Source organism: Suncus etruscus, chromosome 10, assembly GCF_024139225.1.
Source record: "Suncus etruscus isolate mSunEtr1 chromosome 10, mSunEtr1.pri.cur, whole genome shotgun sequence".
NCBI lineage: Eukaryota > Metazoa > Chordata > Mammalia > Eulipotyphla > Soricidae > Suncus > Suncus etruscus.
This window is the reverse complement of record NC_064857.1, coordinates 55,263,188-55,280,651: the sequence shown is the minus strand read 5'-3', so window position 1 is coordinate 55,280,651 and position 17,464 is coordinate 55,263,188. Positions and strand designations below refer to the sequence as shown.

Sequence of the window (17,464 nt, the reverse complement as noted above, 5' to 3'; positions counted from 1 at the left end):
TGAGGAATATGGAACAGTGGACTTAGCCCAGCTGCCAGTTCTCCATTCAGGGCGAGCCTGGGCCTGTGTGCTTGGGGCAGGGGTGGTCCCGGGACATCTGGACATGGTAAATAATGTCCCTGACCCTCCCCCCCAGCCCAGAAGGTGGAGCCGAGTGGGCTTGTGATTCAGCGGGAGGATTCACATGTGACCTGCACGGGGGAGAAACCTGCTATGACACGCGTCGAACTGGAGCACAGATCACTGATCCCTCACCAAGGTTGGAAAAAACTCCTATCTCAAAGGAGGCCCTTAAACTTGTTCCAAGTCGGCATCAGACCCAAGGACTTGCCAAAGCACTGATCTCCTGAGGGTAGCAAGAACAGACCTTACTCAGGAGCCATTGGCCTGGGGGTACACAGGATACCCCCACCCTGCACTCAGCAGCTGTCAGAGAAAGGAGGGGAGGGTCTTGGGGAACAGGGAGATAGGGCAGCTGCACTAGGGCTGGAGAGGGACCTGAGCAGCCACCATAGCATCAGGGCAGTCGGGCAGATGTGCCGTGTCCAGCCGGCGGCAGCAGTGAAGACTGACCGTGTGCAGCTGTTGTCCCCAGGCAGGACACTGTGCTGATGCCTCAAGATGGCCCCTCTGTCCTCAGGCCAAGCTGCTGGCCCTGAGTGCGGCAGTGAATCTGGGCAGCCCGGACCTGGTGAGGCAGGTTCTGCTTCTGTGGGCCCAAGTGGGCTGAGGGCTATTGAGTCACACCCTCTGTAGGTGTGAGCATCTCACCTTTGGGGGGGACTTTAGACAGGGTCCCCCCACTGCAGATGGCCAGAGGAAAAAACCACACACACGTTCACCTCACCCAGCCCCCGAACACCCACATGGCCCCTAGCCCCGCCAACACCCACTGATCATTCCCAGCTCCCAACGAGGGGCTGATGCATCCGATGGATGTGGTCATGGGCTGGCTCTGGGCTATCAGGCCCGCCCACCCACTGCCTATCAGCCCAGCCAGCTGCCACTGCAGTGATAGGGCAGGAAGTGGGCCTGGGGCCCTGCGGGGAACACCAGCCACTCCCTCACCACTGTCCCTTCCCAGGAACGCACTTCATGACCCTCTGGAAATGCACTGTCTGATTGAGGGAGGAAAGGGGGCCTCTGCCAAGCTCCAGCTCTTGTGAGGCGAGAAGAGACAGGGTGGGCGGCAGACGTGGGACTGGGTGATGGAGACCAGCCCCCTCGCTCTCTGCTCTGGAGCAGTAAACGGGGCTCAGGTCTGCGATGGGGCTGGCCGGGTTCCGAGCCGGGGTGGAGGGACCTGACTGGCCCCGGGCAGATCCAGACGTTTCCTGAGAGGACACCCCATCCTGGCGCCCGTCCCGGCAGGGCGGTGACCCCTGAGCCCTGGTGGTCAGCCACAGGTGCTGCCCCCCGCCGCGAGCTTGAAAACAAGCAGCAATGTGGCTGCGTGCCAGTATCCAGGCCGTGCGTGGAGCTGCTCTCGCCGAGTGATTTAGGAGTGTTTTCAGGGATCCCAGACTCCCCGGGCGCAGCTGACTGAGAGCAGGGGGCCGGCAGGAAGTGGGGCTCCAGCACCTGAGTGTTTGTTCTGGCTGTGCACGGCAAGGGAGGGCGGGAGCCCCTGCTGCCATTTCTTAGCGCCTCTGTATGGAAGAAGTCTGGGGACTTGGTCCAAGTCTGCAGGACCAGGCGTTCAAGGCGCCCGGGGTTTACAGGAGCAGCCAAGGCCGGCCCCTCTCTGGCCTAGTCACTGTCTTCACCCTGGGAAATGCCAGTGGGGCTTCCAAGGGGCCTCCTGCCCTGTGCAACTCCAACCATGACACTTGAACAAGGTGGCGCAGGCCGAGAGGGAAGATGCGGGCATGTGAGGTGGATGGGACGAAAGTAGAGAGGCTGTGAGGTGTGAATAAAAACAGGAGCTGAGCGCAGGGAGGCTTCAGCTGCCCAAGTGGAACTGGCCGGGAAGACCTTTTACTCGGTCCCTCCCAGACCTTCCTGCTTCTCATCAGCCCTCCGTGGAGGCAGCCACAGGTCCAAGACCTTCGCTCCTGACCCTTCTGGCTGCCTCCTCAGTGGGTGCTCAGAGCTTGGGCTGGGGCATACGGACAGCAGCTCCTGGTGCATGTGCACCCCCAGCTGTCTCCCCACCCCACCGTTGACATTACTCAGAGCAGGGTGCTCCCAGCAGAGGGTCCTCTTCGGACCCACATCACTTCCCAGAGCATCTGGCAACTATTGGCTGTGGGCCTTAGGCAAATACCTTACTCTGTGCCCAGGACTGTGCTGGGCACTCAGCCCACCCAAGGGCTCCCTCCTGTCTTCTGGACACAAGCCACAGACCTCCCAGAAGTCTAGGCTAGAGCCCATGTAGAGGCACTGCTGCTCCAGCCTCTGGCCACCACCACCTCTAGGTACAAGCAGGAGAATGGAGGCCACCACCCCTGTGAGTGTCTGTCCCAGATGCAGGCTTGAGATCACATAGACCCCTGAGAAGTGGGAGGCAGGCAAGCAGGCAGGAGGTAAGGGTGGACCAGAGCTCTGCTGGCTGCCCCAGCCCACCTGCCTCCCCAGTCCTCCAAAATGCAGGAAGGTGCCCAGGTGGGTCCCCTGCCCCTCTCCCCCCACACTTCTCCAGCTGTGGCCAGAATAGCCCATGCAGTGCACTTGGCCAGGTATGCCCTCACCACAAGGTGGGTAGCCCCGTGTGTGTCTCAGCCCATCGCAGTGACCACACGCAGGCCAGCTGCCTGCTTCAGAACTCCCCAAGCCCCAGCAACGTGCAATTATGAAAACCTTAATGGCCCTTTCTATGGACCTGGCTCTCGAGGCCCCCCTAGAAGCACGGATGACAGATTGCTCATTACGGGCCACGTCGGAATGGCTTCTGTAGATTAATAATTAGATCATCGATACCCAAATTCAATCTTGGGTGCTTGCACTCAGGGTCAGCCTGTGAGCGCCCACGGCCCCTTGGCATCTGCCTGCACCCGTTTATCACCTCCTGCTGCTCCCCCGTTCCCAGTTTCCTGAAGGAGCTCTTCTTAGCTTGTGAAGGCTCTCCTTCACACCGTAAAAGCCTGGTTACAGCTCAGAGACAGTGCTGAGTGCATGGGGGAGGGGGGGTAGGGCTGGGGGGGGGGGGCAGAGCCATGTGACAGGAGCTGGGTACAGCTGAGAGGGAGGAAAGCCCAGTAGGGGATGCGGTTGTGGGTGTGACCTATGTGGTCTTGTCAGAGTTCTGGTTAAGGCACTGTGCAAGTGCTGGCCTGAGAGCAGTGGAGAAGCGTGTTAACCCGGGAGACAGGCACCGAGCAGGTCTTATGTTGGGTTAACTGGTTTCCATCCTATTCAGGACACCCTTGTTACTTACTGGATGGAACTATCTTTGGATGGAAGCATTCTTTAGATTGGATCTCTTATCCTACCTGTTCTGCACCCCCAGGGTGTGGTCTTGGACTGCACAAAGACCCCCACTCAGGCAGAATCACTTGCAGTTTTGATTTTCCACCACTGAGATATCTGCTTCTTAGGCTTGTGTGTGGAAGTTCCTGAACCTCTTTTATCCCCTTAAACATTTGTGGATTATTTCCTGTGTTGGCCTTTGCTTTCAGACCCGCGTCCCTCAAATCCCTGCAACTGGGGCATGAGTCCTCTGCTACAGTTTGGGATGAGTCCCTGTCAAAACAGACCCTACCCCGAGCTCAGAACTACTGAGGTTTCTCACCCAGCAGGACCAGAGCCCAGCAGCCTCGGAGCAACTGGGGGTCTCCTGTCCCCACAATGCTGCCATTTCAAGAACCTTCTTCCAGTTCTGCTCTGCAGTCCTACTCCATATGGTGCCCTTTGCCCAGCCGCTCTTCCATAAACCTGCCCCATGGCTTCATCCAGTCTGCCACCCTCTGCTCTACACTGCTGCCTCTTAGAACAGGAACGTCACTGTCTATGCAATCTTAGTCAAGGCAGAAAGGCAGCCATAGGGGTTTGGGGTGAAAGTCTTGGGTCTCTCACTCAGCACAGACTCCAGTGATGCACGGAGCTGAAGCACACTGGGCCTGGCACAGCTCAGAGCTGCTACCAGGGAGTGGCGCATGGGGCCGAGCTGTGGGGCCGTCACGTGGTGGCCGCTCCCATGTGCTGGAATTTCCACAGTGCATCTGCATTGTCTGGAGAATTGAGGCTAAATCAGGAAGCGGCACGGAAGGGAGGAAAGTGATGTGTGTTCGGCTGTTGGTGCCGTGGAAAGTGCTCCCAGGGCCAAGCCCTCGTGGGCAGGGAGGGTCAAGTTTTATTAAAGCTGTGACTTGTTGTCACTCAGCCCCTCCGCTGTCCCCATCTCTGCTTCCAAAAATAGTAAGCCCCGTGGCACTGCTTATTATGATCAAGAAGATAAAAATAAGTGAGGGCTGAAGGAAGGCCAGGACGCTCAGGTAACGGGAGAACGTACTTTTTAATGAAACGTGAGAAATCACCACTTTCCACTGCTTCACGAGCCTCTTTGAAGGACCTTTGCAAAGGGTTGTCGTGGTGTTGTGATGACATGTCAGGGTGACATGTCACAGAAGCCCCAAATTGTCGGGGTTCCCAGCTCCTGCCAGAGGAGCTTCTCTGAGAGAATACTACAGCTGCCAGCTCTGTGAGTGGTCTCTATCTCCTCAGGGCCTGAGGCCATGTGAGGCAGCACAGACCTCAGACCAGACCTAGGCCTTCCACATGTCAGCCCAGCCCCACACACGGTCACAGTCTCATATGCAAGCATGGCCACACACACCAACACAGCCCAATAAACAGACACAGCAACTGATCCCACACACAGATGCAGCCCCTACACACAGACATGACTTCATGCACAGACATGATCCTACACATAGACGTGACCCACACACAGACATGACCCCACGCACAGACACGAGCCCTACATCATCTCCCTCCCCTCTGCATACAGCTCATAGCAGTGTCAGAGAGTTAGTAGAAACGCTGCCCCCAGCTCCCTTGCCAGCTGCCCCAGGTCCCTGGAGGTCCCCCCAGAACAGCTCTGCTGGGCCAAATCTCCTCACCACTGAAGTGCCACCCTGGAAAGTCAAGCCACAAAGTGACACGGCCATTCAGCAAGAGGAGGGGTGGCTCCTATCCGTGTTGGCTCCTCAAAGCAACTTGGTGGGCCTCTCCAAAGGTCTGTCTCCAGGCTCGTGTAGCCAGATGGGGGCACGGGAGCCTTGTAGGGTGCTGCTGCGGGAAGTGTGTACCCCACAGTGGAGCCAGAAACAGTTGGTCTAAGGCCAGATTTGGCTTTAGGAAACTTTATTGTGTTTGTTTCATTTGGGGGGGGGGGGGTTTACATGACAGCACTCAAGGCTTCCTCCTGGTTCTGTGCTCAGGGATCACTCTGGTGGGTCAGAGGACCCTATGAAGTGCCAGGGATTGAACCCAGGTTGGCTGCGTGCAAGGCACGCTCCTCCCTGCCGTCCTATGTCTCAAGCCCTGGAGAACTTTTTCCTGATAGAAGGTTATTGGGAGGCCTCTGTTGTCAGGCTGAACCAGCCGCCAGCACATCGCAAGACCAACCCTGTTGTGCTCAGTATTCAGACTGACCTGCCATTCTTTGAATAAAGGATTTTCCTTCAAATACCTCATAGTACGTTGTATACAAACAAGCTAATACACAAGTTGAAAGAACCTGACACAGGCTTTTCTTTCTAAAGCATGTCCTTGTCCTGACTGGGACTAAGGGCGGCACTGCTTGAGGACTGGGGGTGCTCGGTCGTTAGGAAGAAGTGACTTTAGAATCAGAGCCAGAGCAACTGGGCTGGCACTCAGGCCTGCTCAGTTCCAATCCTTCTCTGCTATCCAGAGACAGAGACCATAGCCTTTATGGCTAAAGCCCCTCACTGAGGCTTCCCAGTGGATCCTTGGCCCTCAACTGCTGTTTTCAGGCTGCACTGGGGAGGTGAGAGCTGCTGCACCACCTCAAGGTGCCAGCCAGGCCACTCTGCCTGTGACTGCTGGTCATGAAACACCTGGAAGGAGCTGGACACCCAAACTGTCAGGCACGTCTTGCGTCAGCCTCTCCCAGTCAGCCTGGGACGCATCTCCAAATTAATCCCACAATGCAGCCCTGGTGTAGCATTAAATAATTAACGATGGTGCTGGACGGCACTTCTTGCCAGGCAGACCCAAGAGCGAACAAGGTGCTACAGGCCCACCCTGATGTTGTATGGGGGAAGCAGGTCAAGGCTGGTCTCAGGTGGCACATGCAAGCCTCTTGCCACACCTGCGCCAGGCTTTAAGGGAGGGCAGGCAATTCTACAGGAGGCCAGTGCCGAACAGCTTCTGGGCACCGTCTAGGCTCATCCTGGTTCACTGGCCTTTCAGTACCTGTGCGGCAGCCTAAATGAACAGGGACTCTGTGTCCATAGGGAATCCTAGTGTTACCCTGGGTCCATCCAAGGTGTCCTGCTGATTCTAAGCAGCTCCACATCTTCAGACCGAGCCCTGCATGGTCAGCCCAAATGGCTGAAAATTGCCAGTGGCCCTGACAGCCCTCTACCTCTTGGGAGCACCCAAAATAATTTCATTTGGGGGAGCCAAACCCGGCAATGCTCAGGGGGTTTACTCCTGCCTCCACACTCAAAAATCACTCCTGGCAGGCTCAGGGAAACATATGGGATGCTGGGGATCAAACCCAGGTTGACCATGTGCAAGACAAACGCTGTCCCCGCTGTTTTATCTCTCCAGCCCCCACCCCAAACAAGAAATTTTAGAGCTATTAAAAACCCCAAAAGATGTGTTTTGCTCATGAAAACTGGTGTTGCCAAAATATCTTTTTGTTTCTTTTCTGTGGCAGTGCCCTGAGTGTATCCATGGCACATGGCACAGGGCTGCCAGCTGGGGCTGTGCCCTGGGATGCTGGCAGTAGTGCTGGCAGGGACTGGGGGTCAGTGGCAAGGGCACAGCCACACAGCCCAGCAGGCAGCATTAACCATGAGTGGGACCTACTGGGAGAGAAGGTGCTGCTTGCAGTGGGATGTCCCCACAGCACTGTAATCAGTGTGCAGTCTTAGAAAGCCACATGGGTACCAAGTCCCTATTGGGCGGGTTTTGATGGACCCTCCTGGCTGCTCTCAAACAAGAAGCTTGCCAGCCCACAGCCTCACACGTCCTCCTGCTTCCCCAGAGGTCCGGGCCTCACTCCCTGGGGTTGGCCTGAGCTGTGTGTGTGTGTGTGTGTGTGTAAGACCAGCAGCCACAGTTCGGCCCCATCTGGAAGGAAACAGCTGCCCTGCTCTGGAGAGACCCTCAGCATCTCTGCGGAGAGGGGCCTGTGGACTGTCACTCTGTTTAGGCTGTGCAGGATGGCTAGGGCAGCCTGTGTGACAGCCCATGAGGCCAGGATTGTTCATGCCACGGCTGCTGTTTCCCCAACAGAACAAGAGTTTCCACCTGAAGCCGGGGAAACCCCCGCCAGCTGCACGTTGGTTTCCAGCCACCGCATCCTGTGAGGACAGCTGACGTGCAGAGAGCCAGTTCCTCTTTCAGGCCAGGCCAGGGAACCGAGGGTCACATGTGACCTGCAGTTCAATCCCCCGCGCACAAGCCCTGGGGCTGCTGGAAAAGCTGAGGCGATGGAAAGTGCTGGCGTGGGAAGCCGTGGGTGTCACCATGCCAGGATCAAAGGGCTCCGCCGTGACCTCATGGCAGGGGCGGCCCCTGGTGCACCTCAGCCCACCCCCCAAAGCCGCCCAGCAGCTCCAGGCTCTCCATCCCCTACAGCATCTGAGAGGGCCTCGACACGCCTACTGGCTGCCATAACCTGCCACCAGCTTGGGTGGTCAGGGGGCCGCTATGGGGTGGCTGTGGTGGTGGTGGTGGAGGCTGAGGTCCTCAGAGGTCCAGGGGGCACAGGGAGACCCAGACCCACTTCCTCCCCCTGAACCACAGGGGACTGGACAGCGGGTGCCGTGGGCTTCTGCGTGTGTGATGCTGAGTCCCAGGCTCCTCTGCCCTCTACCCCTCCTGAGGCACTCATGTCCCCAGACCCTCAGTCCCCAAGAGTTCACCCCATATATGACAGCCCATCCCTTCTGCATCTTCTCCCTCTACTCTTCTTGCTCTCCCATGTGTCTCTGGTTCCTCTCTGAGGCCACTGGTAGGGTGGCCTGGGATCATTATGACTCAACTTACCATCTTGCCCTGAGCAGTAGCCAGAGGCCCACACCTGTGCCTTGGGGTCTGGATGGCCTTGGGGGTGTGGATGAGACACAGAGACAGTCACAGCCCCACTCAGGCACTGTGGACTCAGGCAAGTCCTTAGGCTATGTGGCCACCGTGGAGTCCTGAGGAACCCAAGTGAGTGTCCTCCATGATCCTGCGTCCCAGAGCCATGTGGACCCTGGTGCCTCACCCACATGGCTAATGAGAGTTGCTGTGATCCTGTCCCCATGCCATCCCAGACTCCACTCAATGTGGGGGCACCCAGATGTGTCCTGCAGGCAGGACCTGTCCTGCGGGCAGGGTCAGGGTACCAGATGTGCCCTCTCCAGATATTGGTTCCTTGATGCTCTGCCCCCAGCCAGGGGCACTCACCAGGGCATCCTTTAGAGCAGGTGAGGCAGTGCTGTCTTGTCGGGAGGGAGCGCAGGAAGAAGCCATGGTGCGCCTGGGAGCTCAGGGAAACCCGCAGCTCCATGACGCCAGTGCCTACCCACCTCCACCCAGGCCCCATGAGCCGGTGACATTTGCCCTATCTGGGTGCCCATCAGCACCGGGGGTGGAGAAGGGCGTGCACAGCTGACCAGCCACGGCTATTTCCTCTCCTGCTGCCAAGACTCACAGCGGCGAGGACGAGGGAAGAGCAAGAGCCAGGCCTGTGGTATGGCTGTGCCCCCACACACCCGCAGCACTCTGACCCTTCTCTCTTGTCCTGCAGTGAACGAGGTCATCCGCAAGGACCTGTCCGGAGCCACGGTCCTCTCCTAGTGGGCAGCATACAGAGACTCCTGGCTGCAGAGACTGCACACCATGCCCGAGAGGAATATCCTTGCTCGGAGAAGGGGGTCGGTGGCAGGAGGCCATGCACCGTCAGAGGGATGACAATGTGGCCACCTGGCCCAGCTACACCCCCCAGCCTGGCCTTCAGTCCGAAGTGCCTTCCCCACTGACCGCAGCTTCTGGGCTCCCTGAACCTGATGCCCAGTTTGTCACCATGAGAGTATTTTGCAGGAACAAACGATGCCATCGTGCAGCTCTCTTACGAGGACAGGCTGGCAGCAGCGAGGGGCCTCTGTGCCCCACTGTGACCTTATCCAGTGTGCTCAGAGGTGGGCCTTTGTGCGGGATTTTCTGCCACCACGCCCTGGGCTGTGGCTACCTGCACAAGACTGTGCCAGACCCAGGGGTGTGTGGGGCGCTAGCTGTGTGCCTGGTACAGAGCCAGCCGCAATTGCATGTGTGTACATAGGCCTGTATTTATGTGTAAATACGGGGCAACGGGAGCCCAAGGAACTGCTCTCTAACTGGAAGGTGCAGCAGATGCTTCACCCAGCTGCCTACTGCCCAGCAAGCTGCTGGGTCAAGTCCCACAGCCCCAGCAAGCCAAAGGCACATGCCACATCCCGGGGCAGGGGCAGAGCAACTGAGGGTGGAACAGACCATGGGCTGCACGATGCTTCCTTCACAGAAGCCTTAGAAGCAAGCGCTCGTCTGAGATACCATCACCCGACAGAGTTGTAGGCCTTGGCATACATACCTGGGAGTCCCCTTAATAGTAGGCTAGTGCTCCTACCATGGCTTTTAGTCCAGTGAGCAGCTTTTCGGACCTTATTCCTAGCAGTGACCTGTATTTTCCCAGAGCCCAAAGAGGTTCAGGACAAGGTGACCTGGCAGCTGTGCCTTAACAGCCAGCGCCCCCTGCCGGCTCAGAGCTGCACCGCACCACGGGGAGCCGAGGGCAAGCCCTAGAGCTCCTGCTGGCGGGCAGAGCTTACCCACAGAAAGAACCTTTCCAAAACTTCTGTGACTCAGAAAGTGAATCTGAAAGCCATATTGTGACCTTGGCACCTGCCTGTGCTGATCTGGTGTATGGCCCGTACAGGTGTCTGAAGGCCTTGGTTCTGTCTGCCTGCATCCTAGTCCCCCTGCATCTTGCATCTTATTCAAGTTGCATGCAGCGTCTCTTATAGACTGTCCTACGAGATCTCAGGATCTGTGTCAGCTTCTTGTCCTTAGAAACTAGACCCAATAAAGCAACGCACTCTTGCTGGAAGGCTGTCTGAGCAATTTATTCCATGTGGTGTGAGCCCTTCCTCCACATTCAGGGAGCAGCCCCCCATGGGATCAGGCCAGGGGTGCAGTTCCTGGACTCTGAACTCAGAGGTGTTCCGGGGCCGTGAGAAGCAGTTTCAGTTCCTGCCAAATATTTCTGCACCAAGAAACTCCCTGGGTGGACAAGCCTTTGGCCACACACATACACTTGCACACAAGCTGCTCCAGCATCTTAGTCAGACACATGAACACACAGCCTCCTGGCTTCTACCCCCCCCCCCTCAACTCCTGCCCTCAGAGCAGTCCCCTCTCTGTTCCAAACTTGGTGATGTCGCTGCTTACCCACAGCTGAAAGCAGGACGCCTCGTTATTGCTCTTATCAGAAACAGTATTCTGCTTTCATGGCTTCGTCAAATGTGAGAAGTAAGGTCACTTTTGTTCAAAGCACTCTGTGTTGTGCCAAGAAACTGGTTGAGCCGGAGGCTGCCCTCCCCAGTTTTAGCTCCACGGGTGGCATGAATCCTGAGATGGGGTTCCAAGGAGCCTGTAGGGACCCCCGGCAGGCCAACTTGGGCTGGGATTGAGGAGTCCAGTCAGGGAATCTGGTCAGGAACATGCCAGCAGCTGTGTGGAAGCCAGTTCCCAGCAGGCAGCCCTGGACCCTGGACCTCATGACAGGCTTTCGTCCCTCCAGAATGAGAAGGCAGCTGGCACAGAGTCCCTGCACACCTCAAGTCCTCGTTTCTCTGAGATTGGCACCAATGTCAGGACGGAGCACAGCTGAGTGTAGGACAGGCTTGCCTTTCGGGGGTGCCAGGAGGGCTATGTGGCCACGAGGCCCTGTCCTGCCTGACACGTGTGGTATGGGGACACCAGGGCTAACCCAGCCTCAGGAGTCATTACCCTCTCAGTGCAAGAGGCAGGATCAGGGGTACACCCAGTGTCATTTCCAGGGGTACACCTCATCTCAGGTTATATCCTGGTTCCAGAGGGTCCCCTGAGAAGAATCTCATCTCTCTCAACTTGGACCTTTTTTTTTATTATTATTATTCAAAAAAGTTCCATTTTTTTATTTTGTTTTCTGACTCTGTGCTTGTGCCTTCAACACTTTCACGATTTTCTGTTCCTCAATAAGGAAAGCACGCTTAATCCTGTCTCGGATGCACTTAACGCACATGGAGCCACCATAGGCCCGGCTGACATGTTTCTTTGTTTTAGATAGTCTTTTCAGAACTTTAGGTCTCACAGCGCGAACTCCTCGAAGTCGGCCAGGGCACACACCACATGCGGACTTGGGTGCGTTCCCAACCTTTTTGGTATAAAGCTAAACAATCCTATTCCCAGGGGTTCGGGACAGCCTCGTTTTGTTGGAGGCTGTATTGTAGGAAAGCCTACGACGGTATGTCAAACACTGGACCATTCTGAAGGCCTCTAAGACACCGTCCCGAAACTCAACTTGGACCTTTACAAGTGTAAAATAAATCCACACATGTGAAGTCACTCCAGGCACCATATTTCTAACCCCAGGTGGATGGGTCTGAAGCAAATAGGGTAGCCATGAAGGATTAATAAACCAAGCCTTTTATATATCAAAGAATGGGTCTTAAAGAAAGAGGCAATTGGCGGAATGCCTTTGTTTTGGGTTAATAGCCACCTTACATGTAGGAGAGTGAACACTTTAGGGTGTCTAAAGGGGGTCACACCTATAGCCCCAGCTGAGCAGCCAGCCTGAAGGGACAACAGAAGCTCTGACTCCCTCCACACACACACGTTGCTCTTTCAGCATGGGTGGCTCTTACAGCGTGAGGACACCATGTGGACTCCGTCAGCACCTACAGGGAAGTCGTGGCTGCTGCAGCTCCTCCCCACTGTGCTCTCCCTTGGCCGCATGGCAGTTTGCAGGTTTCTTCCCGAGGCTGTGGTGGGGTCAGGTCCCAATTCTGGAGGCTGAGGCATGGGGTTGCGTGTCTCACCTCCAAGGATGGCTTCCTGCATGCGTCCGGCGCCCCCTTAACTTCTCCCCAGTGACTCAGCCGGGCAGGCGCTCGCCGCTAACCTGATTTGCAAACTCATCTTGGAAGTCCATCACACACTCATGATTCCTTATGGGGCGCAAATTGAGTTACCCGCTCGCCCAAGGCAGCAAGCACATCCATCAGGAGGTCACACAGGCTCAGAATCCCCCACACACACCCCCGCTGGCTCACCTGTCCATGCTCACCCCTCACCAGAGACTGTGGCAGGACCAGCCCAAAGGGTCCCAGTCTATGACTTCTCCCTCTCCAGTTCATAGGCCGTCGCTCGAGGCCCATGACCTCTCTTCCAAACTGGAACGGGGAAAGCACAAGGCCTCTTCGGGCGCCAAGCACGGGTCACTCTGGCCCAGTGACAGTGTGTGGTGGCATCTCCCTGCAGTCTGACATGAGGAAGAGGCTGTCCTATTCCTGGCCCAGCTGTACCAGAGGCTTCTCCACTCCCGTTCTCCGGCCTGTTTTGTGACAAGGTTTATTTTGCTGCTGTGTGGGCCCAGCTGTGCAGGGTTTGAAGCCCACCAAAGGGCTCTGAAGGGGCTCTGCTTGGGAGCCACTGTGAGTGAGTCCAGATCCAAACTCAGGCAAAGTTTGTTCTCAACCCTGCATTCACCTTTCCCTTGGCAGCCCCTGTCACCCACTTAATCCTGCCTTTGAGTGCTCAGAACTCCCATGTGGAACCCCCTCCCAAGTGTGACAGATAGGGAGAGAGTGTCACCCAAGCAGAGAAGAGGAGGAGAGCTCCAACTCCTCTCTGCTCCCATAGTGTGGTGGGCACAGCCCGGTGCAGCAGCATCAGGAGGATCGTGGGCAGTGTGTGATATCCACAGCAAGGCCATACACCACACAGACTGAGCCCTCTCTGTTCCCTCTCCTCCATCATCTCCCTCTCCCTCACATCCCCATCTCCACTCCCTCGCCTCCCTCACTGAACTTTCCTCCCCGTTTCCCCTCTGCATCTCTCCTTCTCTCCCTCATCTCTCTTCCTCCACTGTCCCCTCCCACCCCAACCCAGCAACCTCACAACCCCTGTGGCCCTCAAGTTGTGAGCACAGGTCTTCCCGGAGTCTGAGAGTGGGAACAGGTCTTCTGGGCATGTCCTTCCCCCTCAATAGCACCTCCCTATCCTTCTGTCCAAATGAGCATTCTTCCTGCCTTCCCTCTGACTTCTTCCTGACCTGTTATTGGATCTGTAAATATTTGGAGATTTTCCAGATTGCTCGATTAATTCCGCTGTTGTTTAGAGAACAAACTTTGCCTGATTTCAGGTTTGCAGCCCAGAATGCTTTGGCTCCTGAGCACTTTCTCAGAAGGTGTGTCTGCACCATTGGCCGAGTTTTCTGTGGCTCCCAGCTGGGCCAGGCACTCACAGGCAGACAGTGGGCAAAGTGCTTCCAGATGCTAGTTTGCTCTGCAGAGCTACACGGGGTCCCCTCTGCATGCGGCTGCTGCTTCCGCTCAGCCCCAGCCTCACACCCCTGCCTCTGGTCAGCACCCATGTTCACAGCCTTTTTTCTCAGGAAACTGCTCTTCTTGCCCCCAGTTAAAAGTACCTGTGCAGAGGTACACTGTTCTCTGCCTGGTACCATCTTAGCAGGCCACAGAGGGACTGTCCTTCACATCTGTCCTCGCCTTTATTGCTAAGGTTTTTTTATCTGTTCTCCCCTGGTTAAACTTTTATACAGTCTACTGCTTACGTTAGTCCTCATGTGTAGGCTCTGGACGGTGGCTCCTCCCCAGAATGCATGTTCCTCCTGCTGCGTCTAGTCCTTCATTTCCCTCACACACATGTGTTAAGTCTTACTCATGATTCCAGACCAGTGCACCCTCATGACACTGTTTTGCAGTCTTTCTGTTCTGAACAGCTGAGGTTCAAGAGCCAACAGTCTGGGGTGACAGTACAGCAAATAAGGAGGGCACTTGCCTTGCATGTGGCCAACCTAGATTTTTTTTTTTCACTTTTTTAAAAAACTTTATTTATGGGGCCGGCGAGGTGGCGCTAGAGGTAAGGTGTCTGCCTTGCAAGCGCTAGCCAAGGAAGGACCTCGGTTCTATCCTCCGGCGTCCCATATGGTCCCCCAAGCCAGGGCCAATTTCTGAGTGCTTAGCCAGGAGTAACCCCTGAGCATCAAATGGGTGTGGCCCGAAAAACCAAAAAAAAATTTTTATTTATTAATTGATTGATTGGTTGTTGGGCCACACCCAGCAGTGCTCAGAGGTTACTCCTGGCTCTGTACTCAGAAATCACCCCTGGCAGGCTGGGGGACCATATGGGTGCCGGGAATTGAATCAGGTCCCTCCCAGGTTTGCCGCATGCAAGGCAAAATGCCCTACCCTGTCTGTGCTATCTCTCCAGCCCCTCCAATCTATATTTGATCTCAGTATTCCATAGGGTTCCCCAGATCACTGTTAGAAGTGATTTTGAGTGAAAAACCATGAGTGACCCCTGAGCATCACCAAGAGTGGCCAAAAAAAAAAAAACAAGACAAAAAAAGAACCAACAGTTGTTGGGAGTGGGACTGGACTATGGGGACTCAGTACTGAGCTGTGAGGGCACAAGGTTGAGGGGGCTGCAGAGTGCTCCGAGAAGAGGAGCTGGGCTGTGAGGGCAGATCTAAGTTGTGAGGGTGATGAAGCGGGGCTGTGAATTGGGCTGTGAGAGGCAGATCTAAGCTGAGAGGGTGATAGAGCTGGACTGTGAGGGTGATAGAAATGGGCTGTGAGGGGAAGAGCTAAGCTGTGGGTGATAGAGCTGGAGGGTGGGGCTTGATCTGTGCTGTAACGGGGGCAGGACTGGACTGGAAACGGTGGAGAGAGCTTATGTGTTGGAGTGCCAGTGGGTGCTCTGGGGCCTTTCTGTTCCCTTGTTCTCACATCCCTGTGGTGGCATCTCTGATACCCTTTGCAGTTCCTCTGCTGGGCTCTTACTTTTGGAATTTTTTTGTTTGTTTGTTTTGTTTTTGGGTCACACCCGGCAACGCTCAGGGGCTACTACTCCTGGCTCTATGCTCAGAAATCGCCCCTGGCAGGCACGGGGGACCATATGGGATGCCGCGATTCGAACCACCGTCCTTCTGCATGGAAGGCAAACACCTTACCTCCATGCTATCTTACTGGTCCCACTTTTGGCTCTTTGCTGCCATCAGGTTCATAAATTCTCTCTGCATCTTTACACATGTTGTTTACCCTTTTGTGTTTTGTGAACATTAATCCTGACCTAAAGCTTGCTTCAGCCTCTTACTATCACCCTTCGGAGTAGACACTGTTTAACTTGTCAGCCCACTTTGTGGGTATTTAATTTCTGGGACCTCCTTCAGTCTACACTGTCCACTCATCGAAGGTCTCAGAGACTGCATGTCTCCATGTTTCTGAACATCCAACGAGACCTGTGGGATGGCAGTTGACCTCCGTTCCAGGAGGGCAACTTCCTTCGATTCACTTTCTCTATGTGCCCCACTGCGCTGAAATGGCCATTTGTACCTCTAAGCGGACTGGTGTGGCTCAGTGTCAGGGCTCAGGCTCTGTCCCCAGATCTGCTTGTCTGTCCATGCCATTCCACTGTCTCTGCACCACCAGAGAGCCCTGTGAGTTCTGAGATCTGGGCGGTTCCTCCCACTGACCCCAGGCCACCCAGGATGTTTCTCAGCTTGGTGTGTCTCCTGATTGAGAGCAGATTGTCTCTATCTCTCAGGGTCTGGCCAGCGTGTTGATAGAAGCTTGGAGAATTTTGCAGGTCAGCTTGAGGGGAATCAAATATAATTTTAATTTTCAGCATATATGTTTTCACGAGTTTATGCCTTCGTATTTCCTTTCCTTTGGAGCAGTTATAAACGGCATTGTCTTTTAATTTACCGGTAAGTTCCCTTGGGTTTCGTGTGTTCATTGTTAAGTATGGAAATGTGTTCTGACCTCTGTGTTGTGACCTTGCTGAATTCGGTGATTACTTCTAAGAGTTCTTTTGTAATTCCTTGCATCTCTGTAGATGAAGATGGCATTGGCAAATAGGGGCATTGTTTTTGGTTTGGGAGTAAGCTCGAAGCTTACTCCTGGCTGTGCTCAGGGGATCATATGAGGTCCTGGGGGAATTGAACTGGGGTCAGCCGCATGCAAGGCAAGTGCTCTCCTTGCCATATGACCACTCACCCCTAAATAGGAACGTTTTGATTTTGTCCTTTCTGGTCCTGTGCCTTTACTTACTTTCTTTCTTTCTTGGTAGGAACTTGTCCACCTAATGGACTGACAAGCCTGGGCTTCTCTCTCTCTCTCTCTCTCTCTCTCTCTCTCTCTCTCTCTCTCTCTCTCTCTCTCTCTCTCTCTCTTTCTCTCCCTCTGTTCTGTCTCTCTCTCCTCTCTCTCCCCCCTCCCTCCCTCCCTCCCTTCAGCAAGACAGAGGGTGCAGGGCATCTGTCTTTCCACATCAGTAAGGCTGAAGGGCAGGTTAGCAGGGTTTGGAGTGTCCCTGAGCAGAGCTAGCAAAGTGAGGTCTCTTGAAAGGCCCAGCAGGACGGTGTCTGTCTATCCCAGAAAGCCTTTCTTTCAGCTCGTGTATCCACATGTAAAGTTTTTGCAGTCTACCTACCCCATACTGCCCTCAGCAAGAAGCTGAAGCCAAGGTGTCCACTCACCTTCGACCTTGTAAGTAAGTGTGGACTTGCCTTTGATAGCTCAAGCCAGCAGCCAGCTCATGTCATCTGCCGGAATCTCTCCCAGCTCTGCTCTCCAGTGTCAGCCCTGGTCTCGCCCGCCTATCTCAACATTTCCCATATTTCTGTTCCTGGGGGACCCAGAGGATGACTCTTTTCTCTGTGTCCCATCCCACCCATCTCTCTCTCATCTGCTTTTGCCATCTCTCCCTCTGAGCCCATGTGTAGATTTATGTCCCCTCTGCCCTGTGTCCACACACACAGGATCCACTCGCAGCTGGTTTCTGCAGATGTGCTGACCCCTGTCATGTAGGACTTTCAAACCTTGGCAGATGGGTCCTGCCCACTGCTGGGTTTGTGTCAGTGGTCACACTGGATGAGGCTGTGTCCTGAGTGTGGTGATATGTGCGTGCATGAGTGCACACGTGTGTGTGTGTGTGTGTGTATGTGTGTGTGTGTGTGTGTGTGTGTGTGTTTGCTGCTGTACAGGGTCTACTACTGAAATTTGCTGAGCAGCATGATCCAACT

General features: G+C 55.2%; 1 protein-coding gene and 1 pseudogene across 1 annotated transcript in view; one reads left to right on the top strand and one right to left on the bottom strand.

The window, feature by feature from the left end:
• NFATC1 (nuclear factor of activated T cells 1) overlaps positions 1 to 9,823 on the top strand; it is a 46,439-nt gene extending 36,616 nt beyond the window's left edge. The window contains exon 10 of the mRNA XM_049781750.1: positions 8,930 to 9,823. Coding sequence (XP_049637707.1) covers positions 8,930 to 8,932 — 3 coding nt within the window. The 3' untranslated portion in view covers positions 8,933 to 9,823. The remainder of the gene's footprint in view (positions 1 to 8,929) is intronic.
• A 1,509-nt stretch (positions 9,824 to 11,332) lies between these two features.
• On the bottom strand, positions 11,333 to 11,683 carry LOC126020339 (60S ribosomal protein L34-like; annotated as a pseudogene).
• Between the last annotated feature and the right edge of the window lie 5,781 nt (positions 11,684 to 17,464).